At 44.9% G+C, this 27,179-nt stretch overlaps 1 protein-coding gene across 3 annotated transcripts in view; it reads left to right on the top strand.

The window, feature by feature from the left end:
- Positions 1–3,409: 3,409 nt before the first annotated feature.
- PTPRG (protein tyrosine phosphatase receptor type G) overlaps positions 3,410–27,179 on the top strand; it is a 671,624-nt gene continuing 647,854 nt past the window's right edge. For 2 of the 3 annotated variants that reach the window (XM_054695203.1, XM_037492051.2), the window contains exon 1: positions 3,410–4,248. In XM_054695203.1, the coding sequence (XP_054551178.1) occupies positions 4,164–4,248 (85 nt within the window). In that variant the 5' untranslated portion in view covers positions 3,410–4,163. The remainder of the gene's footprint in view (positions 4,249–27,179) is intronic. The other variant, XM_054695207.1, reaches the window with a different exon arrangement.

Below are 27,179 nucleotides of genomic sequence, written 5' to 3' on the forward strand. Positions count from 1 at the left end.
GAGCTGGGGTGTAGGCCACACTGCTGAGGGGAGCAGTGGGCAAGACAGAAAAGGTCTGCTGTGCCATGTGGGCAGCTCCCTGGCTGGGGATAGAACTCGTGCTGCAGTAGCTGCCAATAGCTTCATAGTGCTGTGCTTAAGCCCTTGCGCCACCAGGGAGACCCAAGTACTTAACTCGATTTAACTCCTTTTAATCTTCTCAATTTAGGAGTAGTTGCACTTACAATGATGAAACTGAGGCACAAAGAAGTTAAGTCGCTCATGGTTCAGTAGGTATAATATCAGAACCCCACTAGACTGGTTTGAAAGCTGTGGCCTTTACCTACCAAGCTATACTCTAAATAGCTCAGCGGCCCTGCAGTAGGCAGAATTCTCTCAAGGTACCCAAGATTACTACTCTGTTGAGAGAGGGTAAAATCTGTGAATGTGATGGCACAGTCACAGTCACTCCCTTCATAAGGTTAGATGACACAGTCAAAATGCTGGGACTGTCACTCCAAGACTCCCTCATAGTTAACTGGTGGGGTCTCCCACTGGCTTTGAAGAGGTAAACTCCCATGTTGGGAGGAGGATGCATGTCTCGTATCTTTGGGGGTTGCGTGGGCTTAGCTGAGATTGAGCCCTGGTCAAAAGCCAGCAAGAAAATAGGGTTCTCCACCCTATTGTTTCTAAGAACCGAATTCTGTCAATAACCTGAATGAGGTTTGAAGAAGACCCTCAACTCCAGAAGAGGACTCCCCTCCAAGCCTTTGATTTCAGTCTAGTGAGATTCTAAACAGAGCCTCCAGCTGTGCTCCAACTTTTGGTGTACAGAGCTGTGAGAATAATAAATATGTATAGTTTTAAGTTGCAGAGCTTGGGGGTATTTGTTATCAGTACCAGCATTTTCTCTTTGTAGTCCCTAGTCAGGTGAGTTCCTCCCTCCTTATCATTTCCAGGGACCACTGTATTTTGCCACCACCTCAGTGTGTGTGTGTGTGTGTATCATCATGTGAGGTCAAGGTAGGACCACTGTTGGTCATTTATTCCACCAGTATTTGATTGCATGTCCTGGTGTGTACGGGCTGTTCTGTAATTGGCCATAGAATGAATGAAAAGGCATCCATGTGGTACGCCTGTAAAATTTTATTTTTTAAGGGAGCCAGTGGGGTCTGGGTGTGTGAGGGGACTTCAAGAGCTGTTGGAGACACATTTCAGCCCTGGGCCCCAGAACAGTCACCAGCCCAGATCTAATTTCATTTGAAATTTTAGTTTCGGACCTTCTGTACAAGGCTAGGGGTAATTCAATCTCCAAATCGGTGTGATGTTTCCCTACCCCTATACCATTTCCCCCCAGCCCAAATTTCAGTGTTTTCTCAAACCATCATTTCTTTGCTTTGTATATCCTTGGAGACACAGAGGCCTCAGAAGCCCAGCTCTGCTACTTACCAGTTGGGGGGCTCATTACTTTATTCCTCTGAACATTTTTCCTTGTCTAAAATATTGGGAAAATAATTCTTAGACCTGGCAGAATTGTTTTAGGACTCTATGAGAGACTGTAGCATGTATTTTGGATATTAAATTCCACGAAGTTCACATGCCTTGTCCTTTTTGTTCATGGCTATGTTCCAGGTAGGCCCTGCACAACGTAAATATTCAATAAATTTATTGGCTGGTTTACGGAAAGAATTCAGCACAGTGCCTGGTAGAGAGTAGGTACTCTACAAATGGTAGTTTCTGTTACCTTCATTTTGCAAAGGAGGAAATTCTCCTGGGGGTGTCTACCGAGGTGTTCTGATTCAAATTCCATGAATTCCCCGATTTTATCGCTCGGTCTTTAATAAGGTCGGCAGACACGCAGTGGTCATTCTGATTTTTCTCAATGGACATCCTTACATGCAACACTCCCAAGAAAACGCAGCATCGCAAGCATTTAAAGGGAAGTCAGGTTTCCAACAAAACCAGGAAGCACCAAATTCCAAAGCAAACAAACTCGACTCGTTCTCCACCCTGGGGAGGGTGTTCACCCCCGTTCTGCTAAAGATAGAGCGCGGGCCCTCGCAGGGAACTTCCTGGCTTTTATTAGTTTGTAATCCCAAACGTAACTTTTCAAAGGTTTTTCTTTTGGAAGTGTGGGTGTGAAACTGCTTCCCTAATCACATCTTGCGGGAGGATCTCCGAACATCTGTATATTATTTAAAACTGAGCATCCGGTCGGGATGTTGGGTGGGTGGGGGACTCGGGGTGGCGGGCTGAAACAGCAGGGGCATGTTTAGAAATATGTCAAGATGGCTTTTAAACAGAGGCAGAATTAGTCAAAAATTACAAATGGCTAATTACCTTGGCTCAATTACACGTTTAATCAAAAGCCCGCCTCCCCCACTTTTAGTACCCGCGTAAGAGGGAAAAAATCGGGTGTTTTAGAAGCCTAACGGATAAAGATCTTCTCACCCAGAGCCGAGGGACAAAACTCATTACCGATAAGCCCAGTCCTCCCATTTACCCCGGACGCCTTTTCGATTGCTAAAGAGGCTGCCGCTCCCCGGGTAGCTGCCAGGAAACCGGTCCTGCCCCGCGGCGCGGCTTTCACCCCGCCGGGGATAACAGGCACACTTCCTGCGCCCTCCCCATTACTAGGCCGGATTGCGGGAACCTTCCTGTCCGTGGAGTTGCGAGTTGGGAAAACTCTGCCACCAATTCCTCGTGGCACCTACAAAAGGGTGGTGGGGCTCAGAAGGGCTGGATTCTGCAAGCCTGGGATGGCTATTCCTCCCTCTCCCCACCCCCTCTCCGTTGACTTGGCCAATGGAAACCCGAAAAGGCAAAAAAATTAAATCCCAACTCAGCCGAGTGCAAAGGCCGCTCGGCTTTGTTTCCAAGCTGGGGGGCGGGGGGGATGCGCCGGGCTAGGGGCGCCGAGGAGGGAATGCGCGGGGCGCGCCCTGCCGCGGCGCTGACTAGGCAATGGAACTGAACAGTCAATCCCCTGGTCCTAATGAGGCAGCTGGCTGCCCCCTCCTCTCCCCAGACCTGAGCCTCCCTGGCCCCCGCCCCAGTTCCGAATTCGTGAAGTCCGCGGACGAGGGGAGACCCCGCCAAGCCCGCGCAAAGCGCGGTATCTTTAAGAGCTCCAAGAATGGGAATCTGGCAAAGGCTGGTCGGTCCAGAGGCAGCTGGCCGCCTCCCTCTCTCTGAGACTGCGCTGGAGTTGTCCCCAGTCCCCAAACTGCCACAGCAGCTCCCACAGGACCCGGGGGAGCGCGCAAAACCCCCGGGCAGCGGACCCCTCCGAGGCGGGAGCCGAGCGCGGCTGCTTTAAGAGCGCGGAACGCGCGCGCCAGCCTCCGGCTGTCCCGGCGGCGCGCCCCCGCCACTCCCGCGCGCCCCTGCTCGTGCGTCGCCGCCGCGCGCCCCCTGCTCGCTCGCTCGCTCGCTGGCTTTAAAGTCTCTGCCAGGATCCATGCTCACATGTTACTTCCTGTATGGAGGCATGGCCAGTTTCCAGCCCCGCGCTCCGCTTTCCTCCCCAGCCTGCGCCGGAGCCACAACTTTCAGGAGCATGGACTGAAGGCGCCCTCGCCTCTGCGCCCCTCTGAGATCCTTTGTATTTTCCTCCGTTTCCTCTGGCGGTTTCTATTTTGGGGGGCTCGTCGCTCCCCCCGCCTCTCCCCTCCCCTTCTCCGCTCGCAAACATGCCTCCTTCCTTCCCGGGGCCCTGGAAGGAGCTGCCTGCCTGAAGCCCAGAGGCGCCGCGCCGCGCTCAGCCCAGCCGCCGCCCGCCGGCTCTCCGGGGCGCTGCGCTGCCGACTCAAGTTGGGGATCCTCGGCTGGTCGTCGCCGCCACCCGCGGTCCCTGCCCGCCCGGGGCCCCCAGGCATCGCAGCCGTCCGCCGACTCCGCGCCCTGCCCGCTCGACTTGCTGCCTTTTGAACAGAAAGCAGCCTCTCTGCGCCGAGGATCGTCCCCAGCGTGGCTCCGCGTTCCCGGTCACTTTTTGAGATTTTCCGGGGGGCGCTCGGCGTCTTCCCGGATTCCAGGGGGACTCGGGCCGCGCAGCGTGAGGGGGCCCGTGGAGCGGGCGTGCAGGGGGAGAGCCGGGCTTAGCGGAGGCTCGTACGGAGGCAAGAACTTATTCAACAAGTTTACCCCCCCTGCCTTTCTCTTTTCGATGTGCGTTTTCGGACATGCGGAGGTTACTGGAACCGTGTTGGTGGATTTTGTTCCTGAAAATCACCAGTTCTGTGCTCCATTATGTCGTGTGCTTCCCGGGTGAGTGCCGGCTGCCGAGGGGACGCGGCCCTGGCCGGCGCGCGCGGGGCATGCGGAGTTGTCGCCGGGGCGCGGAGACCCGGGAGAGGTTGGAGGGGTCCGGGCGCCCGGGGAGGAGAGTGGGGTCCCGCTCTCGGGCTCTGCTGGCTGGGGCTGGTGGCTGGGGAGGGTGGAAGCCGGAGGGGCCGGCGAGTGAGGCAAACAGGGGCCGCAGAGATCTGCGCTCTCGGGCTTGGGGACCTGGAGGAACCGGAGTCTAGAGAAAAGGGGACTCGCACCGCCTATCTGATGCGGAGAGCCAGAGCTCTGGGGCGGTTGGGGACACGGGCCATTGGGAGGGTGCCTCTGTGGATTGGGGGGCTCAGGGTGTGCCGCTCTCCCAGGTGGGGAGTGAAGTAGGAGAGGCTTGCTGTGCTGCTTCTAGACCTTTTGGAGAGGCTGGTGTGTGTGTGTGGGGGGGAGGGCGGGGGGATGAGATGGGGATGGAAATCGGTGACTGGCCGTGGAGGATGGGGGAGGTTAGGAGCAGTCTGCGTTCTGGTCTCGGGGGCCGGAGCGCCCCCCTCGCGGGGCTGAGGCGCGGGCTGCGCTGCGGTGCCCGCGTGAGGCAGCCTCCCCAGGCGTGGGGGCCGGGACGCGGTGGGAGGGCAGGGGATCAGGCAGTTCAGCGAGATCCATGGTTCTCCGAGCCCCGGCTCGCGACCCCTTTTACCCCACCACTCTGCTCCTCGGAGCCGCTCGGGTAGCAATGCTGGAGCGGGGGGGAGGGGAGGCGGGTCGGCGGCTGGGTGGCTGTTCGCGCCCAGGCTTTTTTCTTCCTGTCTCGCGCGCCCTACCTACCTTCCTATTTGCCCTTTTGCAGGCTGTGCGCTGCTGGCGGACCCAGACCGGCTCCTTTCTGGCTAGGTTAAGCCAGGAACGATACTGGCCATTGCTGACGATAATAAATCGCTGCACGTAGCGGTGTGCGACTCGCCGACCCTCTACTTGAAACCTCCAGTAACTGACCCGCCTTCTCTCCCCTTCTGGAGGGCAGAGGCCAGCAGCCCCTCTATTCCCTCATCTCCTAGCTCCCTCGAAGATGTCTGGCCCTCTCTTTGGGGGCAGAGGCCACCACGTTCTCTCCCCCAGCCCGGGGAAGGGGTGGGAAGAAGGGACGGAGGATTCGCTTTTCAATGCGTCCTCTCCTAAAGACAGAGAACCCCGTTTTTCTGCTCTCTCATCCACCAGCTCCTGCACGCCCGGAGGTGGCTTGGTTAGCTCAACCAAGAGAAGGAACGTGCCCCGAGGTTTCTGCTTCTCTGGTCACAGCCTCATGTCCCTCCGCGGACCGAGTGCGCGGTTTTGGTGCAGCGGGTCCCCCGGCTCCGTCGTGCGCCCTGGGCGCGGGCGCTCTCGCTGCCCTCGGGGACTGGCGGCGAGTGTCTCCTTTGCAGGGACGGGGATGGCCTTGAGGGGCAGAGAGGGAAAGCGCCGGCTTTACGTCGTTATTTCCCCTCTCCCTCTGCGCATCCTCCTGTCTCCGGATCTGCACGGAGCTCTTGCCACAGCCCAGAGAGCCAGCTCAAATGCCGAGGGAAAGGACGTGTGTCCACACTCACCCTGAGGCCTGGGGGGTGCCCACAAGGCTCCTGCTTCCACTGGGGGTAGGGGCGATCCAAACTTTCCCCCTTAAAAATGCCCTCTACTCCTTAAAAGCTCAATATTTGTATTAATCACTTGCCTCTTTTAGACTTTCTTCTTTGCCATGGACTTGCGGGTCTAGTGGGCTCAGGTGTGCACACTGGGTCGAATTTTCTAAGGGCCCGGCTTTAATGGGGGCACAGGGAGGCAGCAAGAGAGCAAACAGCCATGCGAAATAAGTGGAATTTTGGATTCCACCTTGGCCGTCTTTTTTGACCAGGGTATTCAGTAGGTGGAACGGCCGTGATTTTCTTTTTCCTGGTATCAGAGGAAGCGTGAAATCCAAAATAGGACCGCCAGAGAAACTGCTTTCCAGGGGCTTGGACAATTCTCGCCTTCCTCATTTTCTTATAGTGCCCACGCTGCGAGGTAAATAGCTCCCTTGCCGGGGAGCAGACGAGTGTGGGAAAAGGAAAGGAAATGGTGTGGAACTCAGGGCAGAGGGACTCGGGTTGAAAAAGTGGCCGCTGGAGAAGGGTACACACGCTGGAGAAGCATTTGGGATCCAGCGAAGTTGAAATGACACAGTCGTGGAAGACGCAGCCTGTCCCTTTTCCGAAGGTGCCGGGACGCCGCTGGACCTCAGGGGGCGCCCCCGAGCCACTTTCCGGGCTCCTGCCACCTTCACTGGTTTGGGTCTTTGCGATGGGGCAGCAATGGGAGTGCGGTTGGGGGCCAGGAGGTTGGGTTCCCACACTCTTCGACTGTGCATGTCCCTTGGCGCGAAGGCGGCCCGAGTTTCTAGTCGACTGGAAAATGGGAGGAGACCCGAGTTTGCTTTGGGACACCCTTTTCTCCTGACATTACCTTGGAAGCGTTTAGCTGGTTAACCCCAGGAATAGAAATCCTTCTCGTTTTGGATTAAAGTCCTTGGGAGATTTTAATCACAATCCCTTCTTACTTTGTTTCAGAATCACACCAACTTTCCCTTGCATTTGCCTTCTCAGTTCCTGTTTAGAATACATGGTGGCTATAATTTGGGAGGGTTTTGGAAACAGACCCGGCACGAGCCTTTTCCCAGCGGATCGGAAACTGGTTTATAGTTTCTCAACAGCGGAATGGCAGGTGTGGGATTCTCAAGTGATGTTTCCACTTTCCAAACCTGAAATGTTGGCAAACATGATATAGAGCATAGTGTGCGCTTGTCCTACATCTTTTTTTTTTTTAAAAATACTGTTTTATGGAAAAAATTATGAAAATAGAAAAATGCAGCTGGCATCTCCTTAACGACTTTAACATCTTTTATACCTCCCTCTCTTTCCCCCTACACCTCATTGTTTTAAAGCATTCTTACACATACTTCATTTAGGCATTTGGTATGTATTGCTAATCAGTGAGAATTTTATTATTTCCTATGGCGTATAAAATGTTACCAAGGGTTAACATTTTATGTATTTTACATTCGTAAGCTATTCCACAGAAGCTTAAATTTTTTTTTATTGATTTCTTTTTCTTCCCTCAGAGTGAAACCCTTTTCTTTGATTCTGATGTTTTGTACCGTAATCACATTACATCTAGAAGGCTGATGTTGGAAACACTTCAGATGGATAAGCTTTGTTGTATACCTTGGATGTGTCAGAATCCGAGGAGCCATGATTGATATTTGGAGAATTTCCCTTAAGCCATCTTGGTGTATTTGCATGTACATGCTTTAGTACTATTGGGCAGCTAGCATGGCTTTATTAGAAAATGCAAAAGTAGTAGCTGTAAGTCAGCAGTCTTATTCTTAGGAAGGAAAGGTGGAATCATGCTGTCCCCTCCTTCAAATGTCTTGTTTGAAAATGAAGAATCTTTAATCCAGTCCCTCTGACACACTAATGGAATGAAATCTTTGATCTTTCCGACTAACCGGTGTTCATATTACAGAGTGGATGAAGTTAGAACATTAATGTAAATAGGCATAACAGGGCCTTTTGGGAATAGGAGAAGTAGCTATTGCTAGAGGCAGAAAGGTTATAGGAACGGTTAGTAGAAATAAGAAAAAGAACTATCTCCCCTTGATTATGGACCTGCTTTCATGGACGAAAAAGATTATATTGCTGTGATAGGGAATGCTGATGACTTAATTTAGCAAAACAGAAACAAAACCCTTTTAGATTAATTTTTCTATTCTTCTGAAAAACTCCCTAGTTAATGTGTAATCAGTTATGTAGCAGTACATCAATTGGAATGAACTTTCTTGCCATTTATGTAAGATAATTTAAAATGCCCCCGAGCAATAGTTATTAGGGACCAGCTATCTTACTACCTTCTCCATTTTCCTGGAAACTTCTTGACCAAAAGGACAGTCTTAGACTTAGATTAGCCTTATGTAGATGAAGAAAACAAGTTAAATGTTGCTAGTACTTTATTGCTTTCTCTTTCCTATTATAGTGCGATTTTTTTTTAAATCAGAATTTCCATTTAACATTTTACTTACAGCATGCAGGACAACTGTCATTTCTAAGTGGGCAAAACATAACATGAGTGTGCATTCTGAATTACAAGGTTTGAAAAATTATGATGAACACTTTTCATCCTGGGGCACATCTTTCATGTAGTCACAGTTCATAAATCAAAGCTTAGGAGAGAAATTCAGAGCATCTGAAGTTATCTCAGAGTGCTTGATTGATTGACATTCCCCCACTCCCCTAATGCCTTTGGTGCCTTTTGGTTGCAGGCTGAGCACTATGAGATGATGGCTGGTAATTACAAAACTGCATTTTTGGCTGTATCTATACAGAATAAAAGGCCTGTATATTTGATAATATTAAGGAAGGCAAGGCACCGTGCCCTGTCCCTACTTCTAGCTAGTTCAGATGGGCTTGATGTAGGCAAAATTAAGGCTGCTGCTGAGGGGCTTCGGAAAGTGAGAAATATTCTTCTGAGAAGAGCCTGCCCCCAGCAGGCAGTGAGAGCTTGTGGAATTCAGCAGCAGTCACTGAATTTGTCTCAGAATGACACATGCATTAGGCCCCATCAGGAAATATTTGCAAGTGATTTAAGCTGAGATACCTCTGGTTCCCTCTTTGAGACACTGGAGCAAGTATCTTGTTTGCAAAGTACCAAACTCATCATTGTGGCCATGTTTTGTGGACTTAGAAGATCAAATGCACATGTGTGCATAAAAAAAGTTACTCGTTATGGAATATTTTGATGTTTTTTTTTTATTGTGATCACATGGTGTTGTGACCAGAAACATCATTCCAAAAGAAGATGGGTGTTTTAAAAGCCTTTGTAACTATCCTTCACTTTTTCCTACAGGTCCTCAAATTTGATTCAAACTTGTCCCACAGAATTGTTACTGTCTCTTTAGAAAATATATCTGGAAGTATCGTGGATGAGATTCATCTTAGAAAAGTGTGATTGAGATATATAACATAAATTTGTGATTTGTTCGTATCAAGAGAAGGACTGCAAAGTTTATGATTGAGGACTGTGCAGAATTGCTTTAAGTAGCTAGGGGGCTCTGTGTGCTGTTGACTCTTAACGGGGACACCTAGAAATGGAGGGGCCTTTTCACCTGGTATCATTCATAGCAAAACGTTTGGTGTTTTGGCAGGGAAATATATATGTACAGTTGACCCTTGAACAACAGTGGTTTGAACAGCAAGGGTCGGTGCACTTAGATTGGATTTCCTCGTAAACAGATGATATAAACTTACTGTATCAATACATTTACGATACTGTAAGTGCATTTTCTTTTCCTTATGACTTATTTTCTCTCTCTCTTTTTTTAAAAGATTTATTTATATACAAGAACTGGGGTACAGGTCAGAGGCACGGGAGGGTGAGAGAATTCACCAGAGACAGGGCAGGGAGCAGAACAGGCAGACTGATGGAAAACACTGCTGAGGGGAGCAGCAAGGGAGTCAGGAGAGGTCTGCCATGCCATGTGGGTTTCTCCCTGGCCGGCTGGGAATCGAACCTGCACTGTAGAAGCTGTGGACAGCTTCACAGCGTGGCTCTCAACCCGCTGTGCCACCGGGGAGGCCCTGACTTTCTTAATACTATTTTCTTTTCTCTGGCTTGCTTGGTTTTGGGGGAGTTACATTTATGCATGAATATTTGACTATACATGGGTCAGTGCTCCAACCCTTGTGTTCAAGGATCAGTTGTCATCTGCGTGATATGACTTGCCAGCCTTGTGCAGGCTTAATGGTTGTTTGTTTTTATGACTATATTGATGTGACTCTTTTGAAAAAAACCTAAGAAGTGCTTTGAGGACTGCATTAGAGGAATGACAGCTGACCAGCTTCCAGATGTGTCCTGTTTCTTTTTTGAAGCTTCTCCCCATCTCTATTGGGTAGTGTTAGTGTTATACTTGGGGTGTCCTGGGGGAGCTTTCATAATGAAGGAGAACTTTGTGTCTGTCAACCAGTTTATGTGTCGCCACACTGTTTTATCAGCAGATAGCAAGCAGAAATCTTTTAGAGGTCTGGAACTTCTTACTGTTTTTTATTTCCTTTCTAATAGGGTAACTATGGAAAGCTGTACAGAATATAGTGAAGTCTGTAAGCATATGGTCTGTAAGCATATTACTTGCTGAGCTAGCTGAGACTTGACAAGTGATATAGCCTTTCTGGGTCTTTCCCTCACACCCCTGTCTGAATTGGTGTTGCGATAGTACCCTGACTCCTAAGGTTTGGTTATGATTCTGATCACTGTGTGGGTCCTCCCTCTCCCCCACTCCCCTAAGGACACCAGATTAGCCTCCTATAATTCTCTGGTTTGGCTACTAAATTCCAAAATCCAGGTTTTTGCTTGTGCCTCTGACCAACCTGACGTATAGATTGGTGTTCCAACTTCACCTTCCTACTGCCAGCTGTAAGTCCTGGTTGTTATCTGGACTTCTGACTGATTATTCTATTAGTTTGCTAGAGCGGCTCACAGATCTCAGAGCAACATTTACTTACTAGACTACTGCTTTTTTTTTTTTTTTTTTTTATAGAAGGATCTAACTCAGAAGTGGCCAGATGAAAGAGATGCACAGGGCAGGTGTGAGGAAAGGGTGGGGCGCTTCCCTGCCATCTCTAGATGCACCACTCTTCCCAAATCTCATGTGTTCATCAGTCTGGAAGCTTTCCTGACCCTGTCTCTCGCGTCTTTATGGAGACTTCATTACACAGCATGGCTGAATAATTCATTGGCTATTGGTGATTGATTCAGCCTTGCGTCCCAATTCTGAGGTCAGGATTTTGGAACTGACCGTTCCAACCCTCTAGTCACAAGCTTGGTTCTCCTTGCAGCCAGCCCTCATCCTTAATTTCAGTCCTGCTGTCACTTCATTGACATAACAAAACACCTGTATATTTTCTTCACTTAGGAAATAAGAGTTTTAATAGTTCTGCATTAGAAATAGAATGAAAACCAGACATTTATTTCTTGTTGTAAGTTGCAATATCACAATGGTAACTAGTAATTTATCAATTAGCAATTTGTATTTGTTATATACTTAAGAGATCTGGGCAGATAAGGGAAAAGGAAAATGGAACTGAAAAGGACAACTATGTAAAAACAAAAACTTTTAAAAAGACATAAATGTGGATGATAGCTTTTTTTTTTTTAACCTAGCTTTGCTATTGGGGGTGAAAAAGAATAAGAATTGGCATGAGGACACCCCATGTATATTTAGTAAGATGATTAATTTTGAGGTTTAAAGAATAAGAATGTCTCAATGAAGGATAAGGTACTTCATCCAGCAGGAGATCCTGTACCTTTCTTACATTGCAAAAGAGGTCTCCAGTTTCCCAGCTTAAAATGAGAAGAATGTTTTCTGAAGGTTGAAAAGGGGCCTTCTGGATCTTCAAGGTCCCTGTGTGGTATTAGCCTTTGTAAAAAGTTACTTGGTCCTTTACCCGGGATGCCAATTCATTCCTCTTGTAAGGCCCTCTGGACTGCATGGCCAGTAACCAAGGAGAATGTGTCTGCCTGGTTTTAATTTTGTTACACTAATGGGACGCAAACAGTAGTCTCCGGGTGCTGCTTTTATATTGTACACTTGAACACACTCCTGGCTCTGTCTCCATATCTTCATGGATTCAAACTCACAAAGCATAGAAGAGAGAACTACACACCATGCAGCGCTCCTGCCCTCTAATCAATTTTTTGCAAACTGAAATCAGCATGATGGTTTTCTGGCCAAACAACAAAATGTGATTTTAAACTACTCGACTTGGCTATTTTTGGGCTGTAGCAAAGTGACACAGTTGGCTGCTGAAATCTAGCAACTAAAAAAGAAGAAATGAAAGCATAGTTCATGGAGTATGTAACACTTCCGTGTGAGAAAATAGGGCAACTGGCCTTATTTTTGGGTCCATGATACTATTTTTCTAAAAAAAGAGTGAAGTCAATTGTCAATTAGTCTTGTTGGGTATACTTTTGAGGAATGGTTATATGGTTAAATGTTACAAAGTAACATTCATAAATGAGTTCATTAAAAAAATGACACTTTTCAGATGTGTTTCTGTGCAGTGAGTGTAGACACTAAGCCCTAGCCTTGTCATAGTAGTAGCAGGGCTGCCTTGGGCAAATTACCCAACATCTCTCATGACAGTGGGGTTGGGTGGGAGTGGGGGGTCTGGAATTCACATATTTACATAGCCTCACACAAAGGCCAGTCAGCCTCACACAAAGGGCAGTCGCCAAAGTTGAAATTCTTGGTTGCAGCAATGTTAACTGGGGCAATGGATGTTTTTTTTTTTTTTTTTTTTTTAATTTTTAAAATGGAAATAGTAAGTACTTGCGACTGTCTAGGCACTGAGCTATTTATATGCCTTTATTCCTGCATGGAAATTATGGATAGAATTTATGACTGTCCCCACTTTAGGATCTGGAAACTAAAGCTGAGGGAGGTTGTCATATGTGCATGGTTACCCCTGTAGTAAGTTGGGGTGGCTATAATACATATCTCTAAACGTTTTAGGGTTCTTTTGAATTTCAGATAAGTTATTATTTGCTGGAAGCAGTTTTTTCCTAATTGTACAGTAAGGCCAATTATAAGACAGATTTAGACTTTTGTATTTCACCATACTACTTTTCCCATAAACACTGGGTGAAATAAAGGTGTCTTCCTGTAGTGGCTACAATTAAATAAGGAAGTAATACAATTAGTGTGAGATTTTATTTGGTTACATTGAAGAGATGACCTTTTAGCAAATTACTTTAGCTTTTGAATAAGCTGATAATAAGTGTGGGTAGAGTGAGTTTGTTGGTGGTGAGGTTTTTTTTTTTATTATTCTTTAGAGTGATCTAAATGATTTAATTTATAATTTTAGAACTTCTATTTGGGGTGTTGAATGTGATTACATTATAACAAAGAGGTATTATTAGTATCCCACAGTCCACAAATGTGGACTATAGGCTCAGAATCAGGACTTCAGGAAAAGGTCTGAGGGAGTTGTACTTGGCAAGAGGTTGTTTGGGTTCTGGATTTTTCCTCTGGAGTCAAGCACTGGCTGTGGGAGCTAGCCAAACCCGTGGGATCTGGGCAAGACCCTCAGTTTCTTTGGGGTTGTTTTCCTTACCCTTAACTAACTTGCTTATAAAATTCTTCTGGAGGGGCCTCCCTTGTGGCGCAAGGGGTTGAGTGCAGTGTTGTGAAGCTGGCCATGCCTCTGTGGTGTGAGTTCGATCCCCAGCCAGGGAGCTACCCACCTGGCACAACAGACCTCTCCTGACTCGCCCACTGCTCCCCTCAGCAGTGTACTTAGGTCTATCTGCCTGTTCTGTTCCTCACTCTGTCTCTGGTGAATCCTCATACCTCTGGCATGTACCACAGTTCTTTAAAAAAAAAAAAAAATTCTTCTGGAATATTAGGGATTGTTGATTCCAGCCTGAGCAGTTGGGAAAGGTTGTGGCCTTTCTGCGCCTTGCACTTTAGATACCTGGTGCATGTTGTATTGTGATGCGCGAGGTGTGCTTGTTGTTAGCTTGCCTCTGAGACTTTGCTTCCTAAGGCGCTGTCTAAGAACCCTTTGATTATCTCCCTAACCTTGCTACAGAATATCCCAAGGGAGTGGCAAACAAGTTTGTAAGTGGATCTAGGTTAAAGGAATGCCTATAAGCTATTTTTTGTTTTAAAACCTTGAACCTTATTCTCCTGGCAAAAAAATGGAAGTTTGCTCATACTGGGGAAGTTATGTGTCACTGTTGAGACTAATGTGATTTATGATTCTGATAATGGAGACAGGATTCTTTGTCCAAAAGTGTCCACAAAGCTAGTTCTTGGATCTTTTTGATTCTGGAAAAGAGAAATGTAGAAAGGACAGCATTTTGGGTTAGCTGGAGCTCTGCAGGTGTCATCTGGCCAGCTGTTTGATAACAGTTCTCTTTGCCATGCTGTATTTAAAAGAAAAAAATTAAATTAAAAATTGGGGCATCGGGCCTCCCTGGTGGCGCAGCGGTTGAGCGCTGGGTTGCGAAGCTGCCCGCAGCCTCTGCAGCGCCGGTTCGATCCCCGGCCACCGGGAGGGTCCCACATGGCACTCAGACCTCTCCTGCCGCCCGCTGCTCCCCTCAGCAGTGTACTTTGATCCTTCTGCCTGTTCTGCTCTCCTCTCTGGCCCTGGTGAAATCTTTCACTCTCCCCGCGCTTCTGACTGTACCCAGTGCTTGTATAAATAAATAAATAAATCTAAAAAAAAAAATGGGGCATCATATTCATGCCGTTGACAAGTATATCCTTAGTGTCTACAGTGAACCAAGCACTGTTCTAGGTTCTGGGGTTGGGGGTGAGGGGACAATAGTGACCAAAGCAAAGGGAAACTTTTAGGAATTTCCCATACAAAGCTTGGTCACTCTTGAAAAACTGGAAGGTACTGCAGCATAGGACCTGTCTTCTTACTTGGCAATGACACTAAGATGGAATTAAATAGCAGCTGCCCTCCTGAGATGGGGCACTCACCTCTCCCGTAGCGGTTATTTACAATACTCAGCTAGTCCCTGGAGGTTTTTGCCACCCTCATATAGAGGATTTCTAGATTTTTACCTGAGGGGCAGATTTTTTGTTGTTGCTTGTTTGGGGGTTTTATATTACCTGGGTTGATTGTTGTGTGAGTGTGCATGTGTGTGTATGCACTTAGTGTGGGCATACGTGTTGTTGGTTCGTGAAATGACTTCATTCTTATCAGTCTGGTCTATAAAGCTGAAACTCAGCTATTCTGGTTGTATCCCTTTCTGGCTCTGCAAATGGCCTGCTGCTTGGATATTTCATAGTAATATGGCAACTTCTATTGGTGAGCTAAATTGCAGTTGGATTTTTCAATTAAAACAAGTTGTGTTTTGAAGAAAAAATTTGTCATTTGATTTAAGAACTAGCTCCGTTGGCCACTGTCTTGTTACCATACTACCCAAGAAGAGGATGATGTATGTGGGGGAGGGAAGGGGAATAAGAGAGTTAAGACCAATGACCAACCAATATAGTAGGATCTGAGTAAATTAATATTGGAGATGACATTTTAGAGGGTTCCTTGCCAAACATCTTAATTTTTTTTCACACAGTATATCCCTGCTCCGCTAATTTTTTTACATGACTCTCAAGCATGGATTTCTAATATATGATGGAAATAGCACATATCTTAATCTTTCCAACAATAACATACAAAAACCTGACCTTTATACTGAGTAGAGTTTTTGGCATGGACAGCATTTGGCATGGACAGATGGAAGATCTGATTCCAGTGTGTGTTCTTTAAGTGATCACATATAAGATACATAATATAATGTATATGTAATATACATGAATTCTTCATGTATGATTCAGTGCCCAATTAGACTGCTTATTGAGAGTAGGCTCTTATTTCTTCTTTCATTTGCTGTAACATAAGTATCGAGGTAGTGGTAGTCATACTTGAGGACTGAAAGAATGAATAGATGCTTTTTAAATCAAGTACAGGGTGTCTTATAAGACATTGATGTCACAGAAATTGTACACTGCGTCCTCTTAAGAGCAGTGGTTGCCAAGGTTAATAACATCCTCCTCGAGAGAATCCAGAATGTCTGTATTGTCATTATGTTTTTTCTCCTTTTAAAAGGGAAGAAAAAAAGTTTGTACTTTCTGTTGCTGGCCACCAAGGTGTCTACTGGTGAAAACAAGAAAAATTCTAAGTAGAGGTTTAGTGGGCTGTTAACAGGGTTATGTTTTTTCTTTTCTTTTTTTTTAAAATTTTATTTTTTTATATAGAGGCATATATTTATTTATTTGTTTGTTTATACATGCACTGGGTACAGTCAGAAGCGCGGGAGGGTGAGATAATTCACCAGAGCCAGAGCGGGGAGCAGAGCAGGCAGAAGGACCAAAGTACACTGCTGAGCGGAGCAGCAGGCGGCAGGAGAGGTCTGCGCGCCATGTGGGACCCTCCTCTGGTGGCCAGGGAGCAGCCGGGGATCAAACCGGCCGCGGGCAGCTTCGCAACCCAGCCCTCAACCACTGCGCCACCGGGGAGGCCCTAACAGGGTTATGTTTTGATGACCACAAACCTTTTCCTTTTTCCTCTTGTGGAATAATTTAAGCTAAATTCTGTGAACCTGGAGTTCATTGCATCAGAAGATCTTGGCTTTAGGGTGCAGGAGGAGTCGGCATGCTTGTTTCTGCTTCAGTTATTCTAGAAATAGTGACATGAGGTACGTAGAGGGCAGCAGAGCTTGCTTGAGCTAACTGTGGAGTACGAAGATCAATGTTGCTCTGTTGCCTGGTGTACTTTGGGTAGGTTGGACTGAGAGATGGACTTGCCAGGGCTAGTTTCACTTGCTTGACAGGTCTTGGTCGACCACCGTGGCTGATGGCCCTGCCTAAGACAGATGTGGACTGGTGCATCATGGTGGCTGCAGTGTGCTCAGGCAGAGGCTAAGTTTTCTAGAACACATTGCTACTCTATACCTGCCCTGTTTGATGATTCTTCCAACCAGTTGTTTTCTCTTTTAAAACTAGTCATTTTTTGTGCTTGCATGTTGCAAAGACCATGAGTGGAAGGTGCGGAAAATCTCTTGACAATTTAGGCATGAGCCCCTCATTTCTCAATTGGTGAGTTTGTGAGGAAGCTGCTAGAATTACCTCATTTGTGAGAGTTGGAGGGTAACTCAGGCATTAGAGTTCTTTCTGAACATTTTTTAAGGGTGTGCATTTTAAAAGAAAAACTTCTCCAGTTATCGAAGCATCTCAACTGATGTGAGAAAGTTGCTGTTTCTGAGATTTCTGACTTCATTCCAGCATGCTGAGTGGAAGGGAAAATTGATTTCTGGAGAACCTGCAGGAAATGTAAGTATGCTGACCAGATAAACAGAAGAATTTGTGGAAATAACTTATAAGTCTTGAGATATATAGGTTTTGAGCAAATGAGACTTGAGACAGGTGGATTCTGATGAAAGGCCAGTGGCAAATGTGTGGTTTTTGGATTGCACAGGTCTGTCAGTCAAGATAAGAACTGGCCCAGGTTGGTGATTCCTAGCTTTGTCCTTTATTCACTTGAACCAGTTACTTACCCATATTGGTTTTCTCATTTGTAAAGTGGGGCTTATGAGAGTAGCAACCTCTGAGTCCTTGTGATGATTAAATGAGATCCTGTGTGCAAAACACCAGAAAGGCATCAGGCACACAGGACATTATAAACAGGACCTGCTTTTAAAAGCTGTTGCTCAGGATTTATGAAACAAAAGCTTGTATAAATATGCTCTGAAATTAATGCCATGCTACCCTGTAAAGAGGGGGAAGAGCTGGAATTCAAGGAGAGTGGAGGCCCCACAGTTAATGAAGTGGCAGAATAGAATTTGAACTTAGCTTTCTGAATGCTGTGGTGCCTCCTTCTGTGCTGGCAGAAGGTGTTAGATGAATTTAAGGCACACGTAGATATTCAGAGACATTTTCTATTGACGGATTTATGAAAGATGACTATTAGATTTTAATTTGCCCTACTTGACTGCAACTAGTAGCATAGATTTAGGGCTATGCTTGGTATTCTCAAAACTGAAATTCTCTATATGACTAGGTTATATATGCCTAGGTCTGGACAGTGCAAGTTTGCAGCACGTGTATTTATCTTCTTGTTCCCTATATGATTTTGCAGTTTTCAACATTGGGCTTAGACGCACATGCAGACATTGCTAATCAATCACGAGGTTGATTTGGATCTTAGAATCTTTGTGTGAGGTGGCTTGGGAGAGGACTTTTGTGCCATTTCTGTGCTATTACACTAGGATACTCTAGTCATCCTTAGAAAATAGCATCAGCAGAAGTATATCCAAAGGGCTTGTATATCCTTGCAAATAGGTTTGCTGCTACTTGGGCAATTTTTAAGTATAGAGCTATTTTGAAATTGACTTGAAAGAGCAGTTAGCAATAACTAGTACCAGGTGCAAAGGTTTCCTTCTACGTGAAATTGATCTGGGCTCATACTTGGTTCACATTTATTTATTCAGGGTGAAAAAAATCCAATATCTTGATGTTGGTTACATCATATTCTAATAGGTGAGCTCTACTAATGGAGGTTTATGGATCCAAAATTAGTTGCTTATTTTTCCTTTCTTCAAAGCCCTGAGGTTTTTATAGGACTGTTTGTATTCTAAAGTGACACCTTTCTGGATTCTGTGCTGTTTAAATGAGTATTAAGTATGGGTTTGGTGACAGCAGATTTTAAAACTCTGACTAACTGGTTAGATCCTGTGCCTTTGTTGTTTATCTCTGGAAAAGTATCTTGTATTTACTCTCAATCAATCCATTGTTACTTTGGCTTGTTTCTCAAAATCTGAGTGCTCCTGTGATTGGTATTACTTTTGATAAGGAAGTTGGAGAGTAGGGATAAAAGGAGGACTTCTTTTGGAAATTGGCATCAGATAGATGTGTGGTATTTGGTAATATACGAGGTGCTTGGATGACATCAAGTAATCCCTTATTTGCTTCCTGGATATGAATTTAACTTTCTTAAAGGTCTCTTCTAATGTTGAGCTTATGCACTATGAAATGTCTATAGAGCTTTGCATTTTATGTGGTTGCCACTAGCTATGTGTGGCCATTGAGTATTGCAAAGGAGGTTGATCTAAATTGAGATTTGGGCCTCCCTGGTGGCGCAAGGGGTTAAGCACCACAGCCTCTGCAGCACGAGTTCGATCCCAGCCGGCCAGGGAGAAATTTCTGCACATGGCGAGGCAGACCTCTCCTGTCTCGCTCACTGCTCCCCTCAGCAGAGTATTTCAGTCAGTCTGCCTGCTCTGTTCCCCACTCTGTCTCTGGTGGATCCTCTCACTGCCCCCCTGTTTCTCTGGCCTGTACCCCAGCTCTTGTATGCATAAATAAATAAATCTTTAAAAAAAAAGTAAATTGAGATTTGGTGTAAGTTTAAAGTACACACTGAATTTCAGAGACATGAAAAAAGTATGTAAAACATCTTATTAAAATTTTACATTGATGGTCTATTGAAATGACAATAGTTTGGATATATTGGAGTAAGTGGAAGGCAAAGGTGATGTTAATTTTAATGATAGACTCCACTTACTCCAATATATCCAATCATTAAAATTAACATCACCTTTGCCTTTTTTTACTGTTTCATGTGACTACCATAAAGTTTAAAATTACATACGTGGCACACGTTTGTGGCTTGCATTGTGTTTTTACTTGAAAGTGCTGGTGTAGAATGCTTTTTCACCTTAGCTCATCTTCCAGTAGTACATTTTATATAGCTGTAGTCCTCGGAGTGACAGTCAGATTTCTTCTCTCATCCCTCTGCCTTCAGAACATAGGTACAAGAGAAAGACTTGCCATTGGTGGAGAGGGTTGCCTTTTGGAAGACACCGTCCTGTCAAAGAAGTGCAAGCTGGCTGTTGGGTTAGGGAGATGGGGCGATTTAGTTTGTGGGCTTGTTTGTTCATCTGTGAAATGGGGCACTAGTTCTTGTTCTGGAGGTTGATTAAGGAGTAAATGAGGTAAACTCTGTAAGGCATTTCACTCCACACAGTCCTGGTGAATAAGTAAGCCCTTGAAAATAATAATCTTTTTTTTTTTTTACCTGCTCTTGAGTGGGAATTTATCAGCATCCGTAGCTTTATTTTTTTCCTCTTCCCGGTTCCACTTGGTGCCTGTACTGTGGGACCTGTGGAGAGCTGCAAACAGACCTGTGTGTTGTTAAAATGCTGCCTAGGAAACCCAGGATAGTATAAAGCACCTCAAGCATTCTCTTTGAGCTCATGCTCGCAACTTGAGAGGCAAAAGGAAGTCGTAGATCTTAAGAGATTACAAATTGCCCACAGAAACTCCTTCACAAGGGTGCTAATCCTTGCAGCACTCATTCCTTCCTTCTTGGTGGAAAAGACTGTAAAACCCTTCCCCAAACAGCATCCCAAACCCTTGCATTTACTCTTCTGTGTATTTTTGCTTTATTGAGAACCAAGTTCTCTTTTCAAGTAAATAGCCAAGCTCGTACCAAGTCCAGGCTCTGGATACCAGGCAGCAGCCATGAATTCGGTGAGCTAGATTGGGTGGTGGCCTCTGCATCTGTAGAATGTAGAGATGATCAGACCCCCACTTGCCATGTTTGGTTCCTTTTTCCAGCAGAATGTTAAAGTGGGTGGCTGTTCCAAGTAGAGTAAATATTTTGTACTCACCAGCCTGCTACTTAATTTGGGAATAGTAAATAGAGAGAATTTGAGAGACCAACAAATACACTTTTAGCAGGAAGCTTGGATCTGGGTCCCATGTGTTAGTGCACATCGGCTGGCCAAGAACTTGGGCAAAGGTGGCCAATGCTGGGGAGGGAATCAATGGGATGGCTGGGAAAATCCATCCTTGTTTAATTGTTTTTCAAATTCTGGATGGGAATGCTTCCTTCCCAGGGAACATTTGGCAGGGTGGACACATACCCTTTGTTTGGTGCGGGTGATAAGAATCTGAGTTTTAGTTGTAAGTACTTTTATGAGGGGTAAACAGCATGTTTCAAGTTAGTCTTGAAGTAAGGGTGCTGAAGGGGAGATTGTGGGTCCTCAGGCCCCACTTTGAAGTTGCCTGGGAGTCCCAGGGGAGGGTAACATGGTCACATGGGAAAGGGAATAAGAGGTCTGTGAGGACTTTCTCATTCTCTTTGCACAACCAGATTTCAGAGTGACTCTTAAAGGAAAATAATCTTTCAGGCCATTTTGTCCACTTGGACATTTCTTGTCCCACTCAAGAAGTTTTCAAAGCAAACGCATTTTCAGGGATGGTGTGATCACCTGTATCTGCCATTAATGACAGCTGCTTTTCTCCATTAATATGCTGGGTCTGTGTGTTTACTCCTCTGTAATATTTTCTGCTGTGAACCCTGATTTCTATATAGGAAAAACTGCGTCCCTCTGCCCCAGTCTTTCAGGAGTGAGGGAGGGAATCTGAAATTGTAGGCTGACTCCTGTAGCTATTGTTTAGGGTGTGGCTTGGCTATTGTAAACCACCATTTACTGAGCATCTGTTATGTGTATGGTGTAACTCATGTGAGGGGCTGGACACACCTAATCTGAAATTCATCCTTGTATTTCCCAAGTGTGTGAATAATGTTCTGCTTAGCTAAGAAACTACCCAGCATCAGGTGCCTTTAACAGTGAAGGAACTGGACTTCTGAAACCAAAGTCAGTGAGTTTACCCTAATAACGTGATGCTTTTATTCATATAGTCCTCACCAGCTTGCACGTCATATAAAATGTAAATATTGAAGTCTGGTTATGTGACTGGTAGCTGAGTTCTGAAAAATGGAAAGGCCAAATGAATGAGACTGAAGGCTAACTCGGACATATGTCTTGATTCTTTTGCACTTAACCACCGCGGGGAATCCATGGAATGGGGTCAAGTCTTTGTATTCTGACATAGCGTTGGTGAAATGCTAGAGTGCATTTTAAACTCAGAAAATTATTTGTGTGTTAATGCAAGTAAGAGAAAAAACACTATCCCGGGTAAGCATGTTTTATTCCTGTGGCCAAGAATAAAAGTAAAAGGACTTAACGGTTTATTGTTTTCTTTTGGCTTCAGAAACCTTTCAGGAACTCCCAGTGAGTTACGGTAGGTTAGAGGATATAATTATATCTTTTGTCTGCAGAGGACACGTTTGCTTTTTTTTGTGCTGGTTTGTACAAATAGTAGTTACAGAAAAGTAGTATCCTTTTAAAAATTAATAAAGTCATAATTACTTATTATTTATCAATAATTTATTATAATAAAGTAATAACTACTTATTACTTTTTAAATTGAGATAGCATTGGTTCACAACATAGAGAAGTAGGACACGTTTGTGTTTCCTTCATTGCTGTGTTAGTCCCAGAGCTTAGCAAACAGTTGCCCCCTGACTTTTCACAGGCTCCAGGGTCTGAGCTATTCAGGTGTTTGTCACTGATATTTTTGGCACCCTCTACAGCCAAAGAAGCAACCATGTAATCGGGGGTGAATTTTTAACTTTTCTTACTTGGTGGGGGTGCCTAAAAATAGGTGGACGCTTTTTGAATAATGAACTCAGCCCACTGGGCTCTCAGTTACTTCTGTCCTGGAGGAGCTGTTGCAAATCCAGAGTCATCAATTCCCTGAGAGAAAGTTGCCAAGGTTTGTTTTCTTCTTTCTTTCTTGCCACACCTGCTAATTAGTTCCAGACACTAGCTAATCAGGCGGTAAGTGTGAAAGCTCTGCGGTGAGCAGGAAGGTCAAATCAGTTGTCTTTCTCTGTACAACCAAAACCCTTGTTTTCATGGAAAGACTTTGCAGCGTCCTTTTCTCCCTTGGTTAAATAACTCTGTGATTCATTTCTGAGTGTGGGCTGCACACAGCTGCGGGGCTTTTTGTCTGCTGTGATGTTAGATTTGTGCTTACCAATTTGAGCGCATGTGGCCACAGAAATGTAAGAGGCAGACAGCAATGGCAAAGAAGTGCAAAGAGTAAATGGGAGAACTTAGAGTAGCTTCTTTATCTTGGCAGTCACTGTGCCTACATTTTTTTTTTTTTTTGGGCCAGGAATGCTGACTGTATAATATATTCATGTAGTGTAGTATATAAATGATAAAAGTTACAGCAGCTGTGAGTGACCAGAGTGGCAAGTGTGTTTCAGTACATTATTTCTGTCCTGGTAGGACTGAGATCCATGGGCTGCTATGGGAGAGAATGGGAGCTGTGTGAGAGGGGAAGTTGATTCAAGGTAGCAAACAGCTAGGTAGTGGTGTAATTTGAACCCACAGGAGCCTCTGCTCTGTTGGACAAGAAGGGGATGTTGAGTTTAACAAGCTGGGAAGGGCAGGATGACCAGCCTCACACTTGAGTGAAATTGGTGACTTCTGCACTTTACCTTTTCTAGTCTTCAGATACAGAAATAAATGTCTGAAAGGTTCACTGGGGTGTTATTTACAAAGGGTATCTTATTTTATTTACAAAGGGGTATCTTCCTACACACTATTGGAAGGAAAGTGATGGATCCAAAACAAATACTAGTGGAAACTTTATGGAGTGCTTTCCTTACTGTTACCGGGGTTCTAAAAATGTGTGTAAATTGGGGAAATAAGATAAAGCTCCCTAAATCGTCAGCTGATAAGGCTGAAGATATAATAAAATGCTGAAATGCTGATTCAGAACCTTAAGTATTCAAGAGCAATAGGATAACGATAAAGATATTTCCTTGGGAATAGGTGCTTTATAAACCTTTGAAACCCTGACTGGCATTTTAAATGCACACTGTAGTTAGGAAAAACTAGTGAGCAGAGAGGCAGCAATGAGCCTCTTTAGGTGGTTGACCAGTGAATGAATGGACTTACTTCAAGGGCAAAGTTAGGCAGCTCTGGACTTGGGCCCATGTCCATCTTGTAGCATAGCTGCCTCCTCATGGCATAAAGCCATGAGTGACTGTCAGCTTGCAGATGGACCCTGCAGAGATTTGAGAGGCATGGGAGCCAATGTTGGATGTGTTGACTGGCCCTTGAATGCCAGGCTGGAGCATTTGGGCTTGATTATTTTGTTATCTGTAGACGCTATAAAACAGCACAGGAAAAGTCTGAGTGACATTCTCACAGTGGTCTTGTAAACTGACACTGTAGTGTCTCTGCTTTATCATGGACCAGCTATGTCCTTGGTCCCCAGTCTCCCCACCACTAAGATAGGGTAATGATTGCCATCTCATAGAGCTGATATAAAAATTAAATGAGAATATGAGAAAGGCACTGGTCTCAGGCAAGGATGTGGCTATTATTGTTATTATACCCCTTTTGATTTTGCCTGCCCAGCCTCCCTTTACCAGTTTTTGCTAACAGCGTCTTTGCTACTTTGAGTATTGATCCCTCTTCCATGCCCTTGATGGAATCTTCTGCTGATCCAGGGTCTACATCCATCCTCTTAAAGGTGGTACAGAACCTGAGCTAGGCTGCTTGTACCTTTTTGTCCTAGAATAGGAGACTTGAGTCAAATGATACAATACTGACACCTCTCTAAATTTGTGCTGCCTGCATCCCCAGAGCTACTCTCATTCTTGCCCCTTTAGAAGCTGGGTTAGTTGTCTGTTGATTGACTTTTTTGAGATGTCCAAGATCTTATCATTATATTCTTTTTACTGCCTAAGTTTTAACCAAGGGTTGATTTTGGTCATTTTTAATCAGAGGGCCAGTTTAACTGTACATAAAAGGGTAGCTAAGTAGGTGTGTTGAGAGCGACAGCAGCTGTTTCTCTTGGCTGCTAAATATAGTCCTTTAATAATGATTCCTTTGCTTCATTTGGGTTTTTGAGTTAATTCATTTTGAACTTTTTTAAAAAAAAATATTTATTTATTTATTTATACAAGCACTGGGTACAGTCAGAAGCGCGGGAGGATGAGAGAATTCACCAGAGCCAGAGAGGGGAGCAGAACAGGCAGACTGACGAAGTACACTGCTGAGGGGAGCAGCGGGAGGCAGGAGAGGTCTGCGCACCATGTTTGACCCTCGCCGGCGGCCGGGGATCAAACCAGCACCGCAGAGCTTCGGGCAGCTTCGCAGCCCAGCGCTCAACCGCTGCACCACCGGGGAGGCCCTTAACTTTTTTTTTTTTTTTTTGAATTTTGAATTTTTTTATCTCCAGGAATTGGAGGACCTTTTATTTTGGTGCCAGGGGCAGCATCTCTTGAGGAGACATGCTGATGACATTTAGCCTTAACGGTTTTTCTTGATTTTATTTGTAAATGAGAATCCTAAGGATCTGTAAGGAAACCAGTAAAACTTAATTGAACAACATTTAGAGGCAGAATTAAAAAAAATAATAAAAAGAGTCCATAATGGTAAGAGGCCCTGGAGGATGAGATGAACACAGAGCTGTGTATCCAGGCATATATTTTGCCCATACCTAATCCTGTCTGTTATGTTTTAACTACTGCTTAGACTAGAGGTGGGCAGAGTGTCTGGTGGCCTCCTGAGTTTTGCTGCCTTCTGTAATGTTTCTGCTCCATCGTTTCCTTTTCTGGCATTATTGGACAGCAAGTGTGCCAATGTAAATTAAAATCAATGAGAAGCAATTTCATTTGTTTTTAACTATGAAGACAAGCACTTCCAGACGAGTACTGTACTTCAAGTAAAGTCCTGTTCTCCTGATTTTTTTATTTTTCCCTCTTTCTGGCTGATGTGCCAAACACATTAATTTTTCAGTATAAGACTTTGCTTCTGCCACCCAACTTTGTTGCAAGGCCTCGTTACTATCATCATCTCCTTAAGACTGAGTTGTTGGCATCTGAATTACTTTTGTGTTTTACAGATCATTGGCAGTCAAAATGCCATTGAGCTTGTCCAGCAATGATGTGGAGACTCATTAGAAATGCAGGCCCTTGGCCACCGACATATCCTACACCCCCCAAGCCAGTGGAACCAACATTTGCTTTTCAACCATAACCCCAGGTGATTTGAGCACCTTAAGGTTTGAAGACTGCCCTGGGTGTTCAAATGGAAATACTCGTTTCATTTCTGTGCTTTTCCTATTTTTTTCTGTTAAAATGTAAGTAAACATTAATGACTTACATGTTACAATTAATGACTTACCATGTTGATCTATAGTCTTTGATGGGTTGTTGGAAAATAAAAAGAATCTTAGGATTCTTAATTCTTAATCTTAATTCTTAGGAGATGTAAATAATGATCCAAGTTCTCCTTCAGTCAGTGGTAGAAGATTCTTGAAAGAGAGACATTTTTCCCCAACTTGTATCCTATGTGTCAGGTACTTTTTCCTGCCTGTGGGATCATTAGGATGGTAATTACAGAAGAGGAAAATAAGACACTGATTGGGCTTTTGAATCCCATTAATGCATTTTTGGTGAAGCCCCTGGACCTTTGAGACAAAGAAGATTATTAATACAGTTTGCTTTTTGCTTAATATTCTTCCTTTTCATTTTTTGCCTTGTTTTGCTCCTAAGAATTTTGAATTAATTTCTTCTTTAATTGCTTTCATTAGGTGATAGATTCCTCTGATTGAGCAGACCTTTCCATCCCCGAATATCTAGAATTTGAAATGTAAGGTCAGGAAGGACAACTACTTCAGTGGGGAGATAGAAAAGGTGGTTGTCTTGGCAGCCAGCTCACTAATTACACTGCCAGGCATTGTATCTATTTATGATGGAGGCACTGGGGACCCAATTAGCAGGTCATTTTCATGGAAGGGGCTTGGGATTGGACCCTGGTGTGTGAAGATGATATGGCAACCAATGAAAACTTTCTCAGTGCAGGGTAACTGGGGGTGGTTTTAGATTTTGTCACCTGGGACAGCCACAGGCCCCTGATAGGGAAGTAAAACTCTGTTGTTGCTGAAGTTCTGTCCTTCTTGTCTGTTCACTTGGACCCATAGTTTCTAAAGTTGTTTTGTCTGTAGGGCCAATGGTACTGAAAGGTTGCTACTCTTGAGAGAGACTGGCTTCAGTGAAGGCAGTGAGGAAGCCTGTACTGGCTTCCTCAGCAGTACAGGAAAGGGGCAGGGAGAGGGCCTGTTCTTCTAGTCGGTGTGTGCCACTTGTGGGGTTTTTCCTTTCCTCGAAAGAATATACTTTGGATTCTTTCACTAATATGGATGTGGAAATGGCAGGACTTCAAGAGATAAGCTGGGCAACCTTATTTTCTCCTGTTTATTCCTCATTTGTAACCCAGATAACACTGAGGTAGGTTTATCTGCTTCTGTGCTCTGCCCATAGAAGGGATGTCCAGGGAACTCATGACTCACCTTTGAGGATAGGGCAGGAGCAGGGAGGTAACCTAAGACTGGGCCACTGTGATGGGGGTGGGGAAGTGTTTTGACTCCTTTTTATCTAACCCTGGGCAGAACTTAAGGTTTTTGGTGA

Source organism: Talpa occidentalis, unplaced genomic scaffold, assembly GCF_014898055.3.
Source record: "Talpa occidentalis isolate TD23 unplaced genomic scaffold, MPIMG_talOcc4v2.1 talOcc4.10, whole genome shotgun sequence".
Classification (NCBI taxonomy): Eukaryota; Metazoa; Chordata; class Mammalia; order Eulipotyphla; family Talpidae; genus Talpa; species Talpa occidentalis.